The sequence below is a fragment of the Pollicipes pollicipes genome, unplaced genomic scaffold (assembly GCF_011947565.3).
Source record: "Pollicipes pollicipes isolate AB1234 unplaced genomic scaffold, Ppol_2.1 Scaffold_4295;HRSCAF=5057_pilon_pilon_pilon, whole genome shotgun sequence".
Lineage (NCBI taxonomy): Eukaryota > Metazoa > Arthropoda > Thecostraca > Pollicipedomorpha > Pollicipedidae > Pollicipes > Pollicipes pollicipes.
The window spans coordinates 13,666,438-13,689,096 of NW_023596461.1; the positions used below are offsets into that span (position 1 = coordinate 13,666,438).

The 22,659-nt window shown below is 53.5% G+C and overlaps 1 protein-coding gene across 1 annotated transcript in view; it reads right to left on the bottom strand.

The window, feature by feature from the left end:
* Positions 1–22,659, bottom strand: part of LOC119097190 (uncharacterized) — a gene marked incomplete at its 3' end in the record, with an annotated part of 76,470 nt that overhangs the window by 48,009 nt on the left and 5,802 nt on the right. The window contains 1 exon segment of the mRNA XM_037220246.1: positions 13,265–13,389. Coding sequence (XP_037076141.1) covers positions 13,265–13,389 — 125 coding nt within the window.

The window sequence follows — 22,659 nt, forward strand, 5'->3', positions numbered from 1 at the left end:
GTGACGTGTGTATAAATCAGCTCTGTGTTCAGCCACTCGCAGACGGGGTGGGCCGGTTTCCTGACCTTGCCGTAATTGGTGGTATTCGATGTGGTGTTACCCCATCACAGTGCGCCCTACACGCCTGTTACTGGGGGAGAGAAACGTCGCAAAACGCGGGCACCGTCATCATTTCCACTCATTATCGCTCTATCACGACTGGAAATATGCGCTTGGGTGGGCATGCGCCAAATGTCCTGGTGAAAGACAGCCATTTTTAAAACGAAAACGATGGCAGAGGCTTCATTTACAACGGCGCTGTGTCTGAGTGACCGCCGCCTTAGGGCGGGGTGGTGTGACTTCGAGCGTTTGTTTGTGTCTGGAAGACTTGAGAGTTGAGCATCTGTGCTTTGTGGACCAACTCCACAGGTAGACCAAGCATGAAAACTGTTTGGCGCTGCACGCAAAACAACCCAGACCGCGCGGTAAATGCGGGGGGATCATGTAAAGAACGTGACGTGTGACACATGGCTCACAGAGGTCAGCCAGAGTTGCCTGCATTTGACTGTGAGGAGAGGGTCTTCACCTTTCTCTTCCTCCTACGCGTTTTGTAAACATCACTCGTTAGCAATGACAGCGCAGATATTTTCCTTGTTAACACGCTTAAATGCACATCATCTTGCTGTTGAAGGTTGGCCAATGGCCATTACCCGACATTCCACAGTGACATGCATTTCCCATGCCGGGAAGGAGAGGACTTCACGGGCTGGGTAAAGTCATGGGTACCCATCAAAGAGGGATAATGTCTTGGGTTAGGTACAGATTCGGGGAGAACTACTGATACATTTACGAGCATGGGCAATATGTTTACCAAAAGTTCGGTAGAAACTTTAAAAAAAATCGCTTTACCACGCCACTGCCGGCGCTTCTTTCATTCAAAATTGGCGCCATTCACACCACCTTTGCAATTATTACCGCAAAAGGATGGGTTTGGGCGCAAGCGGTCCTGAGCACTTTCCATGAATTGGGACTGAAGTCGCGAAAAATGCCAACGGGTTTGTAATGGGCGAATACAAATCATTATAAACCAGTAGCGGGCGGGTGTGAGCACAGCCCTGTTGGACCAGCTGGACTGGATGCGCTTAATTTTACCCGCGAGTGCCTCTGCAGAATCCTGTCGACAGTGCGGATCACAGGCCCGCGCGGCGGTTTTGAGACTCGTTCTCCCTCGCAGGCACAACTGTTCGGGTATGTGCCCAAACTCCCTTATGTTTTTGGACACATTACTCTCAGCATATTTGCTGCACTCGCGGATTGACATGCAGCATGACTAAACAATCCAGCTGTCACTGCTGTGAACACCACATTGGCATCCATATCGAAAGCCGACATGCACGCACGTCACATGGAATCATTCCGGACAAGGCAGAAAGGACGTTTCGCAGTCCCCAGCTGTTCTTGGTGAGGTGGGGTAGGAGCGAGACGGTTATTTTTGCCAGAACTATTAGGCCTACCACAACAAATGTCAGCGCTACACATACAACACGAACAGCGGGACCAGCACTTGCCGAGATGCTGTCAGCCGGCAGCAGGTGAAAATAAACTGTGGGCTGAGTCATCGCAATCTACCGCTGACTCTGCATTGGAAAGGGCAGGCATGTGACAGTATAACGGCACGGCAGGAGAACCGGAGCTTTTGCGGCGGCCGCTCGGTTTCACCGCTGGAATAGGCTTTCCCGCGACATTTGGAGGGTTGGGACACCGCGGCGTTGTCCAGTACGCACGGGCACTGCTCGCTTGAAATGGAACGTGGCGTCGCTTGATAAATAATGGACGCTGGTGTGTCGTGAATTTCATAAGATGCTTCAGACACTCGCTGCATGTGTTTATGACGTCATTGTTTTTTTCATTGTTTGCGATTCAATATGAGACTCAGTATTAATGATACTTGCTTGGCACCTTTGACGCGCAACGTTAGACATGAGAAGCTTGCGCAACATGACAAGCGCAACATGACAAGCTGTTTTGCATTGGAACTCTTACAAGGCGGGCCTTCAGCATGTCACTGACGCAGCGAGTAACGGACTCGTGTTGTGAACAAAGGAGGATACAAGCAGACCTTGACGCAGCTCAACGGTCGCCCAGATGACCTATTCGACATAGGACGGCTCGAGGAAGTACTTCCAGGAAGCAGTGCAAAAGGCAGTGGGACGCTGTGCTCCAGCTTCGTGCTAGCCGCGCCTTCCGCCTCCAAGCTGTCCTCCAAAAACGGCGGATTCGGTATCACGTCAAACCACGTGCCAATGAGGAAAGCAGATATTTCACCGACAAAATCGCCATTATTTACCTGAAATAGGTTTAAGTACATCTTTTGGAGAGGTCTCCCCACCACTAAATACACCAAGCAGGACCCATTCGCATACTTTAAGCATGCTTTGTCCGGCCATGCTTAAATTATGCCGGCTGTTATTCGTAAGCTGAGAGGCTCTTATCGTGGTACGTGAAAACTAAACTGAGCCCCAAGAAGAGGTGCCAGTGGTGACTGAACAACTAAACTAAGATTCTGAACATAGACGTTAGCTATCACGGATCAGGTTAACAGACTATCTTAACATACCTAATGCACTTATTTATCACGTTAGCAATCTTTGCTGCATCAACCTGGTGACTACCGGTTTCGAAGGGCCCTCATCTAGGTCAGCTCAAGTTTTTAGCGAGCCGCGATAAGTAGCGCGGGCACTTACCCTACGCCAGACTAATGTCGACCCCATCAGCTCGAGATCACTCTGTTATCCCGTGCATGGACAGGCGTGACTGGGTGCGCCGGTAGAGTTGGAGAACGCTGATAAACGCTGTTGTGTCCGAGCCACGATACCAAGTAGCTTCGAGAGGAGAAGTGTCACATAACCACATATTTGAGCATGGTTGTTGCGGCCGTTGCCACACCCCTTTGCCATTGTCGGCATTTTTTTTACCGGTAGTGGCTGGTTATCGCGATTAAGGTGTTGACGTGGGGAAGCTTCATCTGGGACCGACGAATACAGGGCGCCCAGCTCAGGCGGATTCTTATTGTGACACCTTGCTGTGAGCGAAGACAGCAGAGGGAGAAATGGAGAGAGAGAGAGAGAGAGAGAGAGAGAGAGAGAGAGAGAGGAGAGAGAGGAGAGAGAGAGAGAGAGAGAGAGAGAGAAAAAAAAAAGATGGGGAGAGGCGAGACACACCTTTCAGTGAGAATCTTCCAGTTTGTGTACACAAAGAGCAAATAGAGGAATGTGCCGAAGACGTCTTGTGCACTCCCCGCGTGGCAAATACTACACCCTGCTGTTGACACATCACAAAAACGCCACTGCGTCTTCCGACGGCATTGCACGAAGGCTATTCCCCGCGTCCTTGTATCCTGCGCATGACTCCGCCCGAGTCGGACGCGCCCGGCCCGGGCACCGCATGCATGAGGCAGCGCCGCGGCCGGGCAGCCGCGACGCCAGCTGACTGCTGCCGTCCGCCCCTCCCCTCCCGCATCCACCCCCGGGAAGTCGGCACCGATCAGACCGGTTCTGCCGCACCGCCCATCGCCAGGGCCGTCATGCAGCCGGCGCCGTCCGCCGGCCCGCTGCAGTTGGGCAACGCCGAGCTGGAGCGGCGCGCCGCGGCCGGCCGGCCGACCGGGCGCAGCGGCGGCTCTCTGGCGGCATCCGGCCCGGCCCGGCCCGGCCCGCGTTAGCCAGCGTCTTTTTGCCGGCGAAGCGCCTCTCAGCGCCACGAGTCGGCCGGGGACAAAGCGGCCGCGACCGGGTCGCCCGTTGCCCAACAGGCCCAGTGACCTCGGTGACCTTGCGGACGCTCCATGTCCCCGAGCGGCGCTGCTGGTGGGCCGGCTCGCGGTCCTGCTGAGGGTGTGTGTGTGACGTCACCGGGACGATGGGCGGTCGGAGTGGCGTCGGGTCTGATCGGCGTGGGTCGGCGGGAGCGAGCGCGGCGAGGATCGCGAGACCAGATGGAAAGGGAGATCGGTCGGGTCTAGGTGGGCGCCCAAGGCAGCCGATCCCGGAAAGCAAGGACACTGACGGACCTGCGGGGAGTGGTTTGACCAGCAGGACGGGAGGAAATACAACGCATTGAAGGGAGGTAGAGATGCCTCTTCATTCAGTTACCTGATAAAACAAGGTATAATTTGCATTGCAATGCAACATGCTTAAGTGGTCCATTGGAAATAAAATCGCAGGCATTGTCAGCTGCAAAATTACGCGAGTCCCTGTACAACACAACTTGTATGCACATGTCCCTCCAACGAGTCAAATGTGTGCCTGCATTTTTCACCATCACTCTGATGGGGGTCGATGCGACGGCCCCATCACCAAGGTTTTTTGAAGATATCTTTCCAGCACTTTGTGCAGTCGTGCCCAAATTTTCATTGGCCCATGGGAAATTCATTGCGCGTGTTTTAACACTAAAAGCATACTCCCATCTTTTTTGGTTTCAGAGCGGCAACAGTTTTCGAGGAACACTGCACGGCGATCTACGGCCCGGCGCGGGCGGCGAGCGGTAACGGGCGGTGCCGGGAAATCCGCGCGGCGGGTCGACGTTGTAACATTAATTAGAGTCATACATCATAAATGTATGCTCAAAACGTACAATAATATACATCATTGTAGTCAACATAGAACAAGGAATGCGTCTATTAAGCTCTCGTATGGCCGCAAGGCATGGTTTCTTATGTATAGTGTTGTTAAGCTAAAGAGCTCCATTTTCTGGACAATTTGACTTTTAATCTGCTATAATTGGGATAAATTATCGACATGATAATAAAAAAGTGGCACCAGGCACGAGATACCGTTGGTGCCAATCCACCGGTGTTTTGTATAAGCTCTATCGTTATTATTTTGGGAACGCCAGGGAGTCGCATCGAACCCCACCCCCACCCCCACCCCCCTCAGACCGCGTTCTGAAAAAACGACGAATCGGGGAAAAGAGTATGGTGCATGTGAATAGTTGTCACCAATAACAGAATGAAGGTAAACGCGTAAACATAAATTGAACGAAAAATGCGATATTGTTATGATCAAGCGATGAATTACGCGGTCTTACAGCGCGCCGGAATTTTTTACTTTTCTGTATGAAAATTGAGTTGTGCACAACGCTACAAAATCCTAACTCTGCTCCTGTGCGATTTTGTGGCCTTGCTTGAAATCGAACAAACTTGGTTGCGGAAGGACCGATTTAGAAAAGTAAGAACATACCTTTCAGATTCTAGACTGAGTGTTTATATCTCTCGAAGCGCATTCGTCTGCGTCCTACCGCTGCCCTAGCATGCTGGTGGCGGGTGTGATATCGACGACAAATGACGTTTGCACTACCCCTAACAACCTATGTGCGTGCTCCAGCCTAAGGCAGTCACGCGCAGAAAGGATGCTTATCAGAGGCGCAATGACTTGAAATTACTAGGTTGCCCTGCGTGGAGTTGACTCATTGTAATTGTGTCTGTTAATGCAGAACAACCATCTTTTTACGAAGGCGGCTAAACTTTCTAGATCGCCTCAAATTTATGAACTTGGCACTTGTGTAAAAGGGAACTTTACAAGCCAATGCCCGTAATGCCGTTGCCGGCAATCATGGATATTGCTACCATCTGAGTTTCACAGGACAACTGTTTGTTGGCTGTCGTGATATGACATGGACCTTATTGGTCGATCATATGATGAGTGACGTGTGACGTGTGACGTGTGATGTGTGATGCGTGACGTGTAACGCGTGACATGTGACGGGTGATGTGTAGCGTGTGATTTTTGCGTGTGACGTGTAACACGTGACGTGTGACGTGTGATGCGTGACACGTGACGCATAACGTGTTACGTGTGACGTATGACATCTGAGAACGGAACCCGTTCGCTGGAGGATAATCTTCGCCAGCTTTGGTCGCGTTCAGGGCACACCATACAGCTGAGGGTGTCATTGACACATGATCGATGAAAGAAATATAATTAGTGGGAATGGTGAAAGTGGTTGATTCCTTATCAGAGCCCTAAAACGGCTGAAACGGAATAATGAGCCCGAGCAAAGCTAGAAAGGCTGAGACATTGGAAAAAAACTGATGGTCAGGTATTGGCTGCGACAAGCACGAGTTCAGGCGGCGACAAGCACGAGCGGGATAGGGAATGGGGAGGTGTGGGGGTGGTGGGGAAGTAAGGGAAGACACGACAGGGAATGTCTCCGTAATGATAGCGTGCCTGCAAGCGCTGATAGCCGTGATGGCGCCTGTTAACTGCGAGGGAGTGCCTGTTACGTGCCGTGAAAGCAAACGAGGCAGCTCGCCTCGGGTCACCGTTCTCTCTTCTTGCTCGACGACGAAGCCAGGAGACATTTTCTCGTAACGAGCACAAAACAGTCCAGCTCACTCCCTCCCCTCCCCTCCCCGGTGTTGCACGCGCAGTCACGAGCTGTTTTGCCGTCCGGTACTGGTCTCAGGCCCGGGACCGCTAACGACCCCAGTCGCTGGAATGCACCCGCCCCGCGAGGGGTCGCTGCCGGCACCGGGAGCTGGCGCCAGAGGTCACTGCAGGGTCAGCGGCGCGGCGCCGGGCGGCGGGATGTTTACCAGTCTGAAGCCGAATGTTCCGCCGCAGGAGGTACATAATTTCGCGAGTCAGTGAAGCAGCTGAACAATCGCCGTGTAGCAGCAGGACTAAATTCACGGGGCCTCATTTCGGTGATTCAGATTGATTTCTACCTTATTTTTTTCAATCATCCATCGCCTGTTCTGGGACCTGTTGCAAACGTCTGACTGAAATGAACGTTTAGGATCAGCAATCATTCTTCAGTGCCCTGCAGTCGCGCACTATGCACCATTCTTTCCTCATTCTCACTTTATCGCGAGGATGATCATCACGAACATCACCTGCCGCTTACCCGGAGTAGGCTATATGCTCCAGTCATGAGTAAGCTTGAAGGGACTGTTCTACATTTGCATAGGGTTTTGAGCTTAGATCACCATTTTTAAGATCATTCCCTGCAGTTTACATTTATTTTCTTTTAATGCTTGAAATTTCATCATTTCTGCGCGAACTTGTGTAACTATTTCGGGTTGCCTAAGTTGAAACCACCCAGAGAAGTATGACGGGATAGCAGCGCTACACGAATTCCGCCTCCTCAATGATTACATTGTGTTCAAGGTCAAGTAAACTATGGCTATTGAAGCATTCCCTTCTGAAGTACGTCAAAACAAATCACAGCATCAATGGAGAGCAGTTGGATACCAACTACCTGGGTGGAGGCACAACAGCGGTAAGCGATTTCGAGGTACCTTATCCATGCCTCCGGAGTTTCTCCCTCCGGTTCCCATTTGTAGAACCCAAATGTTTTTAGCTAGCATATCGTTACTACCAAAGCATATTGCTCCTTTGAATGAAATAGAGCGAATGGCTTTTCTCGAGACCGGAATTTAAAACACTCTTGTGCCTCCCTCGCTACTGTAGATAACCGTTTCAAGTTCCCGCTTTCCGCCAACAACAGCTTCCACCTTGCGGGAGTTGCGCTCACTAAACCCTGATGCCCTAGAAGGCCAATCCTACAATTTTAATACTTCACGCTCGGTAATACGTCAAGCATCGTCCCAGCCGGCCAACGATGTCATCAATGATTCTTATGCCACAGATCCATGAGGCGATGGAAGGCAGGACCGTTTAGTGTCAGGACGCCATTGTTAAGCCAGATAATCCCGTCCCCTACTAGATGTGCTGTGTTTGGTTTGGCTTGAAGAACGAAGTTCGGAATCTTTGGCAGTAGGTCTGAAAAGAGAACGCTCAGTTTGTATTTAGCAGCCACCACTTCGCCAAACCTAGTCCTAAGCAGCACGTGTTTGTGGGAAGCGGTGCTAGACGTCTTTGGATTGCCATTTGGATGAAAATGCAGTAGGCGGACAGTCCCGCTAAGCTTCAGGACGCTGTGCATGCAATTTAAGGGAGGAGCTCCTAAGCCTGTTTCGGCCTCAGGAGGAGTAATTCACTGGCCAGCTTTGGAGGTCTCCCAGCGCCAGATAAACTTCACGATTACATTTTCGAATTTGTACCAGCAAACGAATGTGAATAGCCACAACGGAGAATGGCGTAAATCAGCTTAGAAATCATCAAATTTTTGACAACTGCTATTGTTACTTTTAGATTTAAGGGCCTTTGCATCCACATGCTCAACACTCCTGTAATCTTACTTATTATGGGATTAGATTCTCTTCAGCATCATATATCTTTGCAGAAAACCAAAGACCTAGAAACTTAGCTTTGTCGCAAGGCTGGTTACCACATATGGTTTCCAGATTTCATCGATATCGGCTTAGCCACATAACCTTAGTTTAATCTCAATTCAATTCAAGTCCTGATGCCTCAGCAAGGTCTTTGAAAAAGTTTAGCATTTTTTAGCCACACTCTTCACTTTTTACAAATGCAATCGTGTCGTCTGTATATTGTAATATTGTTAGTTGTACCCCAGATGTGGTGATTCCCGTATTTGATTCGAAGAACGTAATTTTATAGACAGCATCCCTACAGCCAAACAAAAAGCCTTCCTGAGAAAGGGCACCCTCACATTACAGCACGTTGAGGAAAAACCACTTGGAAAAGAAGCCATTGTTGAATATGGCCAACCCCTCGCGATTGTGCAATACCCGGACCCACCTTATAAATCATGTCCGAAATTGAATTGGCGCAGCATGTTGAATATGTCGTCATGCTCCGGTGAGTTGAATGCTGATTTGAAATCCAACGCACATGACATGCCTGCACTGTGGTCAATGGTGACATTATCAATAACGTCCTGTATGGCCATTATGTTATCACGAATATTCTCTGCTTAATAGAAGCCGCTTTGATTCGAATCAATCACTTTTTCGATTGCTTTTCAAATCTTATATCAAGAATTTTGGCAAGTATTGTGAAAATGACGTATAGCAAGCAGATCGGACGCTTGTTTTTTTTAGCAGATTTCGGTTGCCCTTATTAGGAATCAGCGTTCTTATGCCACACCTTTCAGTTATGAACAAAAATGATGATTAAAATCATTCATGTAGTCTGCTATTAGACTCTCCAAATCGTTCCGTAAGCACAGAAAAATGTCTTGGTAAAACCCAATATTGATGGTGACTTGTGAACAGCCATTAGGCCTAAAGCGTATTTGTGTTCACCGCATGTAATTCCACTCTCATATAGAGCACGGTCATTGCTTGACAGTTGTGGAATATTTTCGACCAAGTCTGAATCTCCCGCAGGGGCTTTAATCAAGCAATGCAGTTCCGCGAAGCATGATTTACAAGCTTCGAGAAGATTTTATCCTCCGTAAAAAACGAACATTTTTGTCTTGAAATATGCTGATTAGCTTACATTCGGCCCATTTATTTAGCAGCCGCAAGAACATCTAGAAGGTTTTCACCATTTTCTAACCAGGTTACTTAGGAGAAGAGCATCGCTCTTTTCCCAGCTTCTGCTTTAGGTTTCTTCGAACTCTGCCTTAGCTCCTATATAATTCTGAACTAAGCTCTCCTCACAAGAGCTGGTCAAAGCGAATTCCAGCTGTGACGTTCTGTCCTCCTGTCTCTTTTATGGTCTCGCTCAGCTCGAGATAATTTTGTACCGTTTTATATGCATAGCAGTCCATCATTGATCAACAACGTCTCAATTAACACTCCAAGCTATGTTACAACCAGCATGCATCCCTTCTTAATTCTTAGCAGCACAGATCACATCCTTATCATATCGCTAAGCTGATCGCCGTTCAAAAGTTCGCTGGTCATTTACCGTACACCTGGACCACTCCTCTGCTTTCACTGCCTCTAAATGCAAAACAGTGCCACTATGGCCTCTGAGGACACCCGGCTCTAGGCTACAACGATTGGCTTATTGAGAAAGAGCCCTGGTATCGCTCATTATGAAGCAATCAATTCTAGATTGCTGTTAAGGGTTCGGACGCCTTCATGTAAATTGTTTCTGTTAAGGGGTGAGTTCCCTCCACATGTCCAACAGCCCAAAGTCACTCATTATATCCTTCAACATTTCTGATTGACTAGCACATTTACTAAATTAAGAATTTGCGCTGCCTAAAAAAATCCCCTTGAAAGCACGCTGATAATTACAAACGGGTTTTTCCATCATATCTGATGCTTTCCTCAAAAGCCAAAAATGTGGAGCATTCCAGACCACAAGATACGAGTTTTAAAACACAGTGATCAAGGGTCTAACCGGCAAACATAGGGAAAGGCCAGGGTAACCGCCTCTTGAAGAAGAACTCTGAGCATTACAGGGTAATCTATTGAAAGCAAACTCCCCATTTCATTGCTGACGCGCCCACCTAGCGACAATGTGTACAGTAAAGTTTCTGACGAAAAGGTGGAATTTTTTCTCTAACACTGCTATGATACGATAGGATATAGCGCATCAAGACAATTGGGATGCTCTTCTTGAAGGTGTGCCAGTGTTGGAATTGCCAGTGCAACACGGCATGCTCATATGTGATGCAATATTGACTATTGGTAAGCACAAGGACATGCATTCAGGCTTCTAAAGTGCCTCAATCGCTGACAGTCTTCGCATCGCATTAAAAACCCGTTTCTCCCACACCCCTGCTCAGATTCTGAGGAGGGTGCAAATTAAATGCCTAACCACTGCATGATTTTTTCTTGCTTCATTGGACCGATCATATCATGGACTAAGGCTATTTAAGAAATGCTTCAATTGCCTCATACATTAAGCTCTTCGCAGTTACGCATCACTAATACAAGAGAGGCACCTCTCGTATATGTAGGGGAAATACGTTACGCAGAGGCGAAGTTGTCAAAAACATATCGCAAATCTCGAGCAACAATGAATGTAGCGTTCTCACACGCAGAGAACTGCCAACGAACGCAAGGATCGAATGCTTACAAAAGCAGGGCACGTGTGCATCCCTGAAGTGCGAATCAGTGTAATGTGGCTGGGAGCCTGGTGACGGTTCTACACCGGCGCCAACAGCGTCATGTCTTCGCACAACGAAGCAAACGGAAACCACAACTTAGTTGTATTTAGTCTATGTCCTGTGTGAGTGGAAAAACGAGACGCTCAGGTAAGCCTAAGGTCCTCTGCCGAGTGAACCTAAGCCCCTCAAGTGGGATGTGCAGAAAACCTCCCAAATGTGTCCCGGTTACAAATGATCGGGGCCTCGGGAGTCTTGTCACACGGGAAGCATACATGGCCAGCTGCACGAGTATACGCGTTGCGAAATTTTGCGCTAAAGGAATGCCCTACGAAGGAATGCAATATGAAATACTTTCCTGAAACCCAGCCAAAAGGTTGACACGCGCCAGGGTGGGCGGTCGAATTGAACTCCGAAGGTTTTCCAGAATGGTCTCCGAACGGTGTGGTGCAGCCGCGCCAAATTTTACACAGCTGTAGACAATTGAATAGCGGAGCGTTTGGTATCAAATTGCTTTGCAAGGCCGCTGACCTTTGGCAGGTCAAAGTCAAGCCATGGATTCAGTGAGGAAAATATTTAGGAAATCGTTTCGTCTGGTGCAACACAGGTGTGTTAAACGAAACCATACATCTCTGAGATGCCGTTCAGGCTACACAAAAAATTAAATGAGCAAATGCTATGAAACTAGAGTCAGGTATGAAGGTTACGCCAAGGTCAAGACCGACCTGCTTTGCTGCTCTGGAGCATGCTGTGTGGAATAGTATCTGGAGCTCATTTTGAATCTATTGATAGTAGGAACTGCATTAAACACCTTCTCTAGACTTCTCAAATGTCAATATCGGTGACTGACCTGAAATTTCCCAGGTCAACATTTTGTTGTTCTGAACATGTTGCTTAGCGTAATCCTCGACATTTATTTAAATGCAGAAATCAAGACAGTCTTGTATGATTTTGGTCACCATGACCTTTGTGGGATCAAGCAAGGTCACTGACCTTAAATAAACATATGCTATGGCCTGAGGGCACTTGAGACACCAATGTGAAGTCTGACCGTGCTTGACCTGATTTAGCTTAAAGACCGTGACCTGGAAACCTCAAATTTTGACTCAAGTGCGTTAACGCACATACAAAATCACCTTGTGAAATTGGTGTTTCTAGCTCTCATAGTTTGTGAGATTTTAGAGGTCAAATTGACCCCACCCAAGCGAAGGATATTCAACCGGCTCACCGGGCGCGTGCTTTAAGCAAACAACCCTGGATATCAACGTGGCACTGATTTAAGGCAGCTTTTTCACGTCCAAGTAGTCCGAGGAGCGCTCCTATCTTCGTCTGCAACTGGGATAACACAGTCAGGCAAGAACTAGCTATTCATATCCATACAGGCGAGGGACGTCTACGGAATATGAAACTGGGTGCCGTAAGCGGGGCTCAGGACAGTAGATGGGCGAGAGAGATACTGAGGGAAAGCTGGGCGAGCGGCAGATCCATATCGAAATTCATTACTTCACATAACGACTTGCGCCTCCATATAGGCGCTTGTTATGCGTTTGCTTATGATGTTAGCAATAAGGAGCGCTTGAATATGTACAGGTGCTGTGACAGGTGTACAGGTATTATTGTGACAAGTGTAAGTGGGCGCACCCACACTCACGCGCATACGGCTGCATGAGCGTGAGCGTGAGTGTGCATGCGTGGGAGCATGCTGCAATTGCTTTTTGTAAGCATTTGTAGGTAAGCGTGGAATCTGTCCAATCTAAAGGCATGCATGTACTTGTTTTCATCAAGCATCGGCTATTGCTTTGCTATTCGAGGAGCGGGCGAGCTCTAGTCATTCAAATGGTATTTCGGTACACTCCTCTAACGGGACATACACAGTCTCAGCCTGTGGTAACGGAGCTGGCAACGGCACAAAATGGAGATAATCTGTCGATTGCTACACATAAGCTGTCCAGACAAGTAATCCCAGTTCTGGCCTGTGCACGGGGCGCGGAGCGTGCAGCGGCCCCGCACGGTGACCGGACTCTCAGCCAAGGCTGGCATGGGGCCGTGCTAGCTGCTGCTCAGACTTCATTGCCATCTTGTGTGGCGATATAGATAAAATTGGTACTAACGGGGTAACTGTCACCACAACAGAAAATGCGGCCCAGGCTAAGCTCCTCGCCAGACGTCGGACATCAGATCTGAACACGGGTCTTGCGATATGCGACCAGCGCTTCCACAACTTAAGCGTGGGCTGGACCTCGGAGGATTGCCAGAAACCACAGCGAATGCCCGCGCCGCCCGTCTGAACCAGAAAGCAGCTGCCCTGGCGCCGGCCCGGCGCTGGTCACGTGCCACGTCCCGGCCGAACGCTCACCTGCAGCCACGAGAGCATGAGCTTCTTGGGCGGGAACTTGGACTGTCCAATCTGGTACTTCATGATCAGGCTCCAGATGAGACCGAGGATGAGCTTCTGGTTGCCGTTCACGATGTCTACGTTTCCTGGAGACAAATGGCACGCGGTCATTTCATTGCTCAGGGGAATGCTTTCCAAAAATCCAAATGTTCAGGACTTCGTCACGATTTCTTCGGGCTTATATTCGTAATCGATGGAAAACGGAAGCCAGGTTGAACAGTCGCTCGATTAATAATAAAGGGCACTGAGATAATTCTGCGAACACGCAGGAAGCTGATATACTTGCAGCCACCTGCACATCTAGAAGACTGCATCGTTACATAATGCCGATGGACCAAAAAGAAAAAGACGAAAAAACACCCATCACATAACAACATTAATGTTAATTGATGCCGGTATGTGCATCCTAGCCACGCTGTCAAATCCATTCACATAATCGAACCAACAGCAGAGTAGAAAGGCAAGGACAAGCTGGCCTTTATAATTGGTAGTAGACATCAGAAGTTAGTATGTGCCGTAGACATGCCAAAACCCTCATACCCCAAATAGTTGTCACTGGTGTCTGTCCTAGATTCAATCGCGTGGGATGCATTGCTGTCCGTCATGGCTGTTATCTCCACGGGTCATGGCTGAATAGTTCAACCGCAGCGCCTCCCCACACCCCTTCCCATAGGAGCGAAGCACAAAGAGGGAGCCGTATGCTCCCCATCCAAACAGGCGCCATATGCCCAAAGCACGCTTAGCGACCATTTCGGTCCGTTCGTGATGTGAACCGTTCCTTTGGGGGCGCTGCAGCGAAACACTAGACTGCACGAGCGATTGCAGTCACCTGTTTAACCGTCGCGTCATCAGAAGGTTGCAGGCGCCAAGAGGGCTTGGCGGGTTTTTGTGTGGCTGCTTGTTGCTGTGCATTCGGCCCGGTCAACAGAAGCCAAGGCTGCATTCCAGAGCGGAAAATGACATCACATCCCGGATAATCCGATATCCCAGTGCAGAAGAGGTGCCAACTGGCAGTGAACGAAGCTAAGCTTGCCTGCGGCCTGTCCTGTCCCATCTGTCAACAAGTTCAGCGGATCATGAGGCTCTGAGACATTCGGTGCTCGGTGGCATCGGCACAGGAGCATAGCTTTGGAAAATCAGTTGGGAGGGGGCTGAGCCAGGAAAACATAAGCAAAGCTACCCCGATGGTCACGTTAAGTCCAGCCCCCGCGTATTTAACTTGCTTGCGTTTTAGTGTTGGGAGCCTAAGGAAAAAGCTGGGGATTCCTTGACCTGGCTACGGGACCACACCCCTGCATTCACCAATGCCCACCTTATTAAACCAGGTCTTGATCGATGTCAAATTGGCAATGTCACTTATTTCTAGCATTTCCTGCCTTGTGTTAGGAACAAGACTTAGTGAAATCAGCTGTTTGTCACTCCTGGTGTGTCCACTCTGATGGCAAAATGGAGGACGTCACGCGGCGTGTACCGCTTTATAACATGCCACAGTGACATAAATTAATATTGCTTTTCAAAACATGCACAACATACAGTGGGTAATTCAAGGGCCGTCTGGCTCCCGCATTCGCCCCTGTCAGCACACGAGTCACTTTTTCGGCAGAGCTTTCTCATCTTCTCAGGATCGCAAAGAATGAACCAGAAGTTTCGCGCTGGCTAAGGACTTACTTTCGCCGGTGCTGTGGCACGGCTGCCTGGTCAACGCTAGTTATTCGTGGAGAGAGTGGTGCGTATTGGTAAAGCAGCATGCAATGGCAGTTAGTTTTGCTCATTTCATGACCCACGGATCTCAACTACCCCTACATGACTGGATGTTCGTCTTACGCAATCTAACTAGTCAGAAATACCAACGAAAAAGCTGTCTGGTCGGAAATTGGCACTTGTGCAATGCAATTTCACATTGCATGCCAACAACTGGACTCGAAAATTGTCCAAAATTATTCGGGATAGCAGCAAAAGGGTGTGCAGCGCATTCTTGCACAAACATTCGGTAAAACATAGCACATTAATGCCTGCTGCATATTGAGCTGCGACCATTTACCCGAGCAGTGTGTTATAGGAGCTACCACAGCTGTCTGCCGCTCAGATAATAGGCCTGACCATCGTAAACGGAGTATTCAGAACCCCATTGTCCTGGTAACCATATTCCCTAATTGGATAGCGACGACATAATTGGACGGAATCATCCGGTAGACAGTTCACTTCGTGGTTTTGAGGTCATGGTTCATCAAACAGCGCGGATGTCGAATGGTTAATTGCTGAGGACCCTAAGCGCAGATGGAACCAAAGCCACCACGTTCATTCGTCTGAAGAATAGTAGTCTGGACGCTAACTAAAAACGCGTTCGCGAGGTGAGCGATAACTGACGCCTCTGATGTTCTAAATGCCGCAAAACCTCACTTTTCGAAATGAACAAGCCGTAAGGTGAGGCCCATGCTCGTCTCAATGCATTTTCTTGCATTTTGTATGGTGATAGACGTTATATGAATGAAGACTGTCTGTACAAGCATGTCCGTTGAGGCTCCACTTCAAGCGTGTTGTGCTGCACGCTCCCGTAATGCAGCCTGTGCTCAGCAGCGGCAAACAGCCCGGCGTCAGGCAATGCAACCGCCAATCCCCGTTCGCCTCGGCGTCTATCACCGGTGCACAGTTGCGGTGCCGCGCTCACAGACCGTTGTGTGCTCCGGCGGAGCTCCGGTGGAGCACCGAGCTCGTGACGGCGGAGCTCCCGGCCGTCGTCGGCGGGAACCCACGCCGGCGGCGGGCGCGCGGGGGCGTGTCCAAGGCTGGCCGGTCGCCGCCCGCCGCGCGCGCTCCCAGGCAACAACGGGCTGCAGGCTGCAGTCGCGGCGGCCGCCGGCCCTACAGCCGCGACCGAGCAGCGGCGATAGCGTGCCGCCCGCGCCGCGAGAGCCCCCTGAAAATGGTGGACAGGCCGCCAGGCCGACCTGTCGTTGAAACGCTGGTCACGTGCCAAAGTGAAACGGGTGCTTCTGGGCCCGGTTGGCCCATGTGAATGTGGGTAACATTGTGTCACGGCCGAGAAGAAAGTGGGCAGCAGTTGTGCGTTGTAGTGAGCGAGAGCGCTCGTTCAACAGCGCGTGCTTGTTCTGAGCCGCCCCAGGGTTAAAACGCTTCAGTTACAGCACTGGGCCCCATTGTGACGCCGCAAAACGGCTGTGAACCCCGCCTGAACCAAAACGGTCCGGGCGGACGGGCGACCTTGCCGCTCTAGCGTGGCACGGGCGCACGTGTTGCCGATCGTTCTCATTGAGAGCGGTCCGTCGTCGGCGGCACGCGGCTCGCTCGGCGGTGTCGCGCGCCACGCACGCCTCCCGCCGCCTTCCATTGTTCGTTTTGGCGGCGGCGCCGCTGCACCGGGCTGTTGCGTCAGCGGACGTCCTGGACGCCGCCGTGCTCCCCACCCGGCCTGCATCGATCTCCCGGCGAGACTTCAACGGCCGGCCGCTAGAAAGTAACACCGCCGTCCGCGGCGGCGCCGCCCGGAAAACGAAAGTGCGCCGGCCGGTGACGTCACGCCGCGGCGAGTGAGTGACGTCACCGGCCGGGTCGGGTCGCCGGCGCGGACGCCGCGGGTCCGTCGCGCCGCGTCATCGGCTTCCGGCCGTTGACGAGCCGTGCCGGGATGACGGCGCCGAGGGCCGGCCGACCGTGGCGGAACACCGCTGCTGCCGGACGCGACCGGGCAGCGCGCCCAGTCCGGGTTATGTGTAGCTACTGACCATTGGCGGCGTTCGCGGCGAGCCCGGGCTGCGGCAACAGGACCCTGACATCCAACTGCGGCCCTGACATCCAAGCGTAGCGCAGGCATTCAGGATAGTCTTACATGCGGATGCACGCATCCCACCCCACTTATATACCGCAGCACTCACAATGCAACGTTTTATTTAGATCCTTACTATTTTATCTAGTGGCTGGCTCATGCCTTATCTCAAGACGGCTGGACGGTGCCAGACCGTGACACAGAACTCAGCGAGCGACAGGTCAAGAAGAGTTCCGTTGCCAGCAGGAGACAGAACTCCGACGTCATTCGACGTTCACGCCCCGCTGCTCACGTTGATGAGATCTCCACACACACAACGTAGCAGCTGCACGGAGGCAGCGGCATTCGGAGGAAGTCACCAACGGGATCACACGGGACGTGGTAAGCTCGTGTGTAAGACGCCGGCTCCGTCCGTCTTTTGCACCTCGGCTGGGCCCACATTGATCACTCAGCTCTCTGTCGCTGCTGAGTCGCTCTGCACCGCTCGTCCTTGGCGGGCCCGGGGACCGCCGAGGGTGGAGCTGTCACAAACCAGATGACCTTACGAGAGGGGCGGGCCCCACGTGCCGTCAGAACGGCTTGGCTGGGGCCCCAGCTGGGGTGCTGAGGGTGGACCTTGCAGTGAAGGCGGCGGCGCAGAGCCCACAGCTGTGGCATTGAGCATAGACAGTGCAGTGGGACATGGACACGGCTGGTTTTCTGGTGAGAGGTATCACGGTTTGAGAGGTGTGCACAAATAGGGTGCCAGAAATAGTTATGACCGGCAGGCGGTATCCTTAGCTGGTGGGTGGGGGACGTGCCTCACAGTAGGGAGATAGCAGCTGATGTACTGGGAACGGGCCTTCCGGTGAGGAGGTGGCCCCAGCTTCGTTGGATACTGAGGACGGACCTCAATCTGACAGGAGACGTCTGCAGCTGGGCTCTCGGGACGAACGTCACCGTGGGGAAGCTGGTGCACTAGGGGCGGACAGCAGTGAGATGGTCCCAGCTGCCAACCTCCTCCCCCTCCCCCACAGCTGGCAGGTGTTCAGCGACACGCCACTGGCGGCAGACCTCAAAGAGGGGGTGCCACGGTGGCCCCCTCGAAGCCCATCCAGCGGGGGCCTGTGAGGGGGTGGTAGACCCGAGGTGGTGACCTTGACCGGGCGCCGCCTACCCGTCCCAGTTCTCAGCGTCTCTGGCCCGACGACCGCCTGAGAGCAGCGCTGGTTCCCAGGGCCGCCTGCGACGCGTCCGCTCCCTCCGCCGGCAGGTCCCGCCGGCGCCGCGTGTCCAACCCCACGCCGGCGCGCTGCGGGAGGGCTCGCGAGCGGGCCATCGCGGGGCTGGAGCGAGGCAGTTCGAGAGCGGGCCATCGCGGGGCTGGAGCGGGGCAGTTCGAGAGCGTGCCATCGCAGGGCTGGCACGGGCAGCTCGAGAGCGTGCCATCGTGGGGCTGGAACGGGGCAGTTCGAGAGCGGGGCAACACGGGGCTGGAGCGGGGCAGTTCGAGAGCGGGCCATCGCGGGGCTGGAGCGGGGCAGTTCGAGAGTACGCCATCGTGGGGATGGAGCGGGGCAGTTCGAGAGCGGGGCAACACGGAGCTGGAGCGGGGCAGCTCGAGAGCGCGCCATCGCGGGGCTGGAGCGGGACAGCTCGAGAGCGGGCCATCACGGGGCTGACGCCGGGCAGCCAAGGGCCTTCAGTGAACAACGCGGGAACAGCCCCGTGCAAATGACAATAAATATGGAATCCAGTCGTCCAACTAAGTCGGGGTTTCCGACATCATAGCGTCACCTGTCATGTCGTGTCACCTGCGTCACCTGTGATGGCGGTTCTAAGCGCGCAAGGCGGCTGTTGAGGCGTAGCTAATTCGTTGCGCCTCGACCAGTCACGGTGTCATGTGTCAGACATCGGCTGGCGTCATCACGCCAGGTGAGTCAGCTGTTGACTGACGCCCTCACGTCTGGTATGGTGTATCATGTGGGGTTGCCTTCAGAGCTGAGTTTGACGAAACCGTTCGTCCAGCGAGCTGCGCAGAAACGCCAGAATTGAGGATCGCTTTACGACCACAGATGTTTATCCGGGGTGAGCTTGGAAACGGGGGGGGGGGGGGGGGGGCCTTCTGGATGTCAACAGAATACCTCCCCCTCTTCTGTCTCCATTCTACTTCCTCCCTTGTGTCTCGCTTGTCTTGAATGTCTCCCTTCTGTCCAGAGGCGACGCAGCACTGTGAACGTACTCTGCGCCGTTCAACGCGGGCGAGTATTGCGCGCCTCGGGGTGGGAGTGTGGCCCAATCGACATTCGCTCCAGTATCCGTGCTATGCAGCGCTCAGCCGCCTGCAGTAGCAAAAAGGAGGGAATGAAGCCCGGCGTGATAGCGCGCCATGTACACCTAGTACGGGCCCGGACCTGATGTGCACTGAGTGTTGGCCGAGGAAGGTACACAGCCGGACAAACATGGAACTAAGGTCAGCACTTACGTATGCAAGCAATGCTACGCCAGCGCCTGCTTCTGCCTCCGGCAAGCATATCATATTAAAGCCGATTAGATGCCATTCGACTCAGCCTGGACATCCCCGTTCTTCGCTCTCTCGTTCCATCTGCGCCTTCGCGAAGTGTTGTTTCTTCCAGAACAGGCCACGTGCGCTAGCCATGAGTTGGCCCAAATGCCCCCTGAGGGGGAGGAGAGAGGGCGGGCTTGTCCGGGCACCAGCACGAGCCCTGAAGAGCGGTCCCTGTGCGGCCCAAACCTCGGCGGCTGGACCTCCAGGCGAGTGTAGTCATATCCCACTGTTATCAACTCTCCTCCATCCCATAGCCCTGAAGTGGCTAGGGCTGGTCAAGAGGGCTCAAAGCCAAACAATCAGGCAGCCAATATCTGGACTTCGGTTCAGCACTTGTTACAGCTAAATATTCGGAATCCAGTCCAGTCTGATTCATTTCATCAATGCTGAATTCAATTTACGGCGCATCTGCCCGTTTCACAACTTCCAATTGCGACCCAGTCAAATTTGCAATAGATTAAGGATTTCCCGGAATAGAATAAATTGGTCTAGGTCATTATTTCAACTTTCGGCCAAGTTGGACTCAAAATATTGAATGTTATCTGGTTACCTCTGGTCCCCCACAATGTAACGTCCATCTGCACACTCCGTTGAATTTTGCTTAGGAATGGCACATTTGCTCAGCTGCTCTGGCCTAACTTCATGTGCTCCCCGAATCCCGATCCAGTTCACCTAGACCACCAAATTAATCTCACATTTACGACGGATTATCCGATCCATGCAGAGCTCCATTCTGACGACTCCTTCGCACCTGCGAGGCACAGACCCTCTCCTGGACGACTCCTTCGCACCCGTGAGGCACAGACCCTCTCCTGGACGACTCCTTCGCACCTGTGAGGCACAGACCCTCTCCTGGACGACTCCTTCGCACCTGTGAGGCACAGACCCTCTCCTGGACGACTCCTTCGCACCTGTGAGGCACAGACCCTCCCTGGACGACTCCTTCGCACCTGTGAGGCACAGACCCTCTCCTGGACGCCTCCTTCGCACCTGTGAGGCACAGACCCTCTCCTGGACGACTCCTTCGCACCTGTGAGGCACAGACCCTCTCCTGGACGACTCCTTCGCACCTGTGAGGCACAGACCCTCTCCTGGACCCTGTGGAGCACAGACCCTCTCCTGGACGCCTCCTTCGCACCTGTGAGGCAACAGAACCTCTCCTGAGCGCGGCCGCAGCTCCACCACTCCAGACCACATCCGCCGCCCGCATGCCCGCCCTCTCGCCGTCGGCTGCAACGCTGCACGTGACCCGCATACCTCGGCGCGACCTTGCCCACACGGCGGGCCGGCCGGCGCGGCGGCGGCCGCCCCGCCGCCGCGATCCTATCCAAGCACGGGGCGGTCGTGGCGCGTGCATATTTGGCGCGGAGACCGGCCGGGGTGGCGGGCTCCAGCCGCGCGCGAAAGAGGATTCTTCGCGCGTTTTGGGTGTCAACACTGACTCTCTCCAAAAGGTTACGAACTTGCAGCAAGGAGACGGGCACTCACAAAACCATTCTTTTCGTGAGATCGGTGAATCACAGACGGGACGGGGCAAATTCTTTCATTGCTTTGTTTCATGCCAACAGCCTGCAGTGAGTTTTCTGCAGTAAGCTCTGCGGCTGCACCTCCCGGCACAGTTTCCCTCGGGTCATCTCTGCGCGGTGCTGTGGAGTCACCGGGTGGTGCACCCTTTGGTATGTCCGCTGACACACCTGAACCCGCCGACAAACCATGCGCCCCCGCCGGCGGCCGGCCGTCGAAGAGTCACGGGTGTCCATGTTCCTGGGACCCGTCCGTGACGTCACGCTCCTCAGACGAGCGGTGACGCCACCGTTCCTGGACGCTGAGCCGCCGTCTGCGTGGCCCGCAGGGCGGCGAGGTGACGTTGCGCTCCGGCGCAGCGCCGCGCGCTGGCGTCGTGTCCCGCGGCCGTATCGGCGCTGCACGCCACCGGGGCACGTGCGGCGCCGGCCGGGCCCGACCGGAATCGGCACAAGGCTGCCGCCAGCGCCGCCTGACAGGTGCGTGGGGCGGGGCGGCGCAGGCCGCCTCTGCAGGGAGTCGCGGCGCCCACCGCAGGCGTGGCGTCCGCGAACCACCTCCTGTGTCTGCCGCGCAAGGCGAGCCGGAGGTCGGGCGTCTGCCACACAGAGGGAGCTGATAGCTGGGGTGTCTACCACACAGAGGGAGTCGGAGGCCGAGTGTCTGCTGCACAGAGCGAGCCGATGGCTGGGTGTCTGCCGCACAGAAGAAGCCGAAGACCGGGTTTCTGCCGCACAGAGGGAGCCGGAGAGCAGGGGTCGCATCCCGCGGGCAGAGTCTGAGGCATAGGCTCAGGACCAGGGAGCTCGGGGAGCACGGGTACCCGGTTCAGAGCCCGTGTGTCTAGGGCCTAGGGAGAGTGCTGGCGTTTGCGTGTCTGCAGTGCAGAGGGAGCCAAGGTTCGCGTGTCTGCGGCACAGTGTGGACCGCGGTTCGCGTGTCTGCGTTACATAGGGAGCGGTGAGGTCCGCCGAGTGTCTGCAATACAGTGGGAGCCTTTGTCCGCGTGTCTTCGGCCCACAGATAGCCGGCGCTAGCGGCGCCGCGTCGCGCCGGACTTTCCGGCCCTCTCACAGTCGGCAGGTGCAATGGCGGGGCGTTGGCGGCCTGCGGCGGCACCAAACCGAACCTGCCCCGGCAGCGGCCGGCGCGGCCTGACCACCGCCTGACCGCACCGCGGTTGGGCCGCGTCAGACGTTACCGCCGGCGACGCCGTCCGGAATCCATGCTGCGGGGGGGGGGGGGCCGGCACGGAGCCTGCGCGCGGCTCCCGCGTCCCGGCGCGTTTAGGCGGCCCGGCCGGCTGCTGGCCGGTGTTGACAGCGGTGCAGTGTACGGCGGGGCGACCCCGGGCTGCAAGCGGGCGAGTTGACTCACCAATGTTGACTAGTTTGATGCCGTCCTGCTCAATGGCTCGCAGCGCAGTGGCCACGTTCTCCAGCCACTGGTGCTGATTCATCGGCCGCGAGATCTTGCGCAGCTTCTTCTTCTGCAGGATCT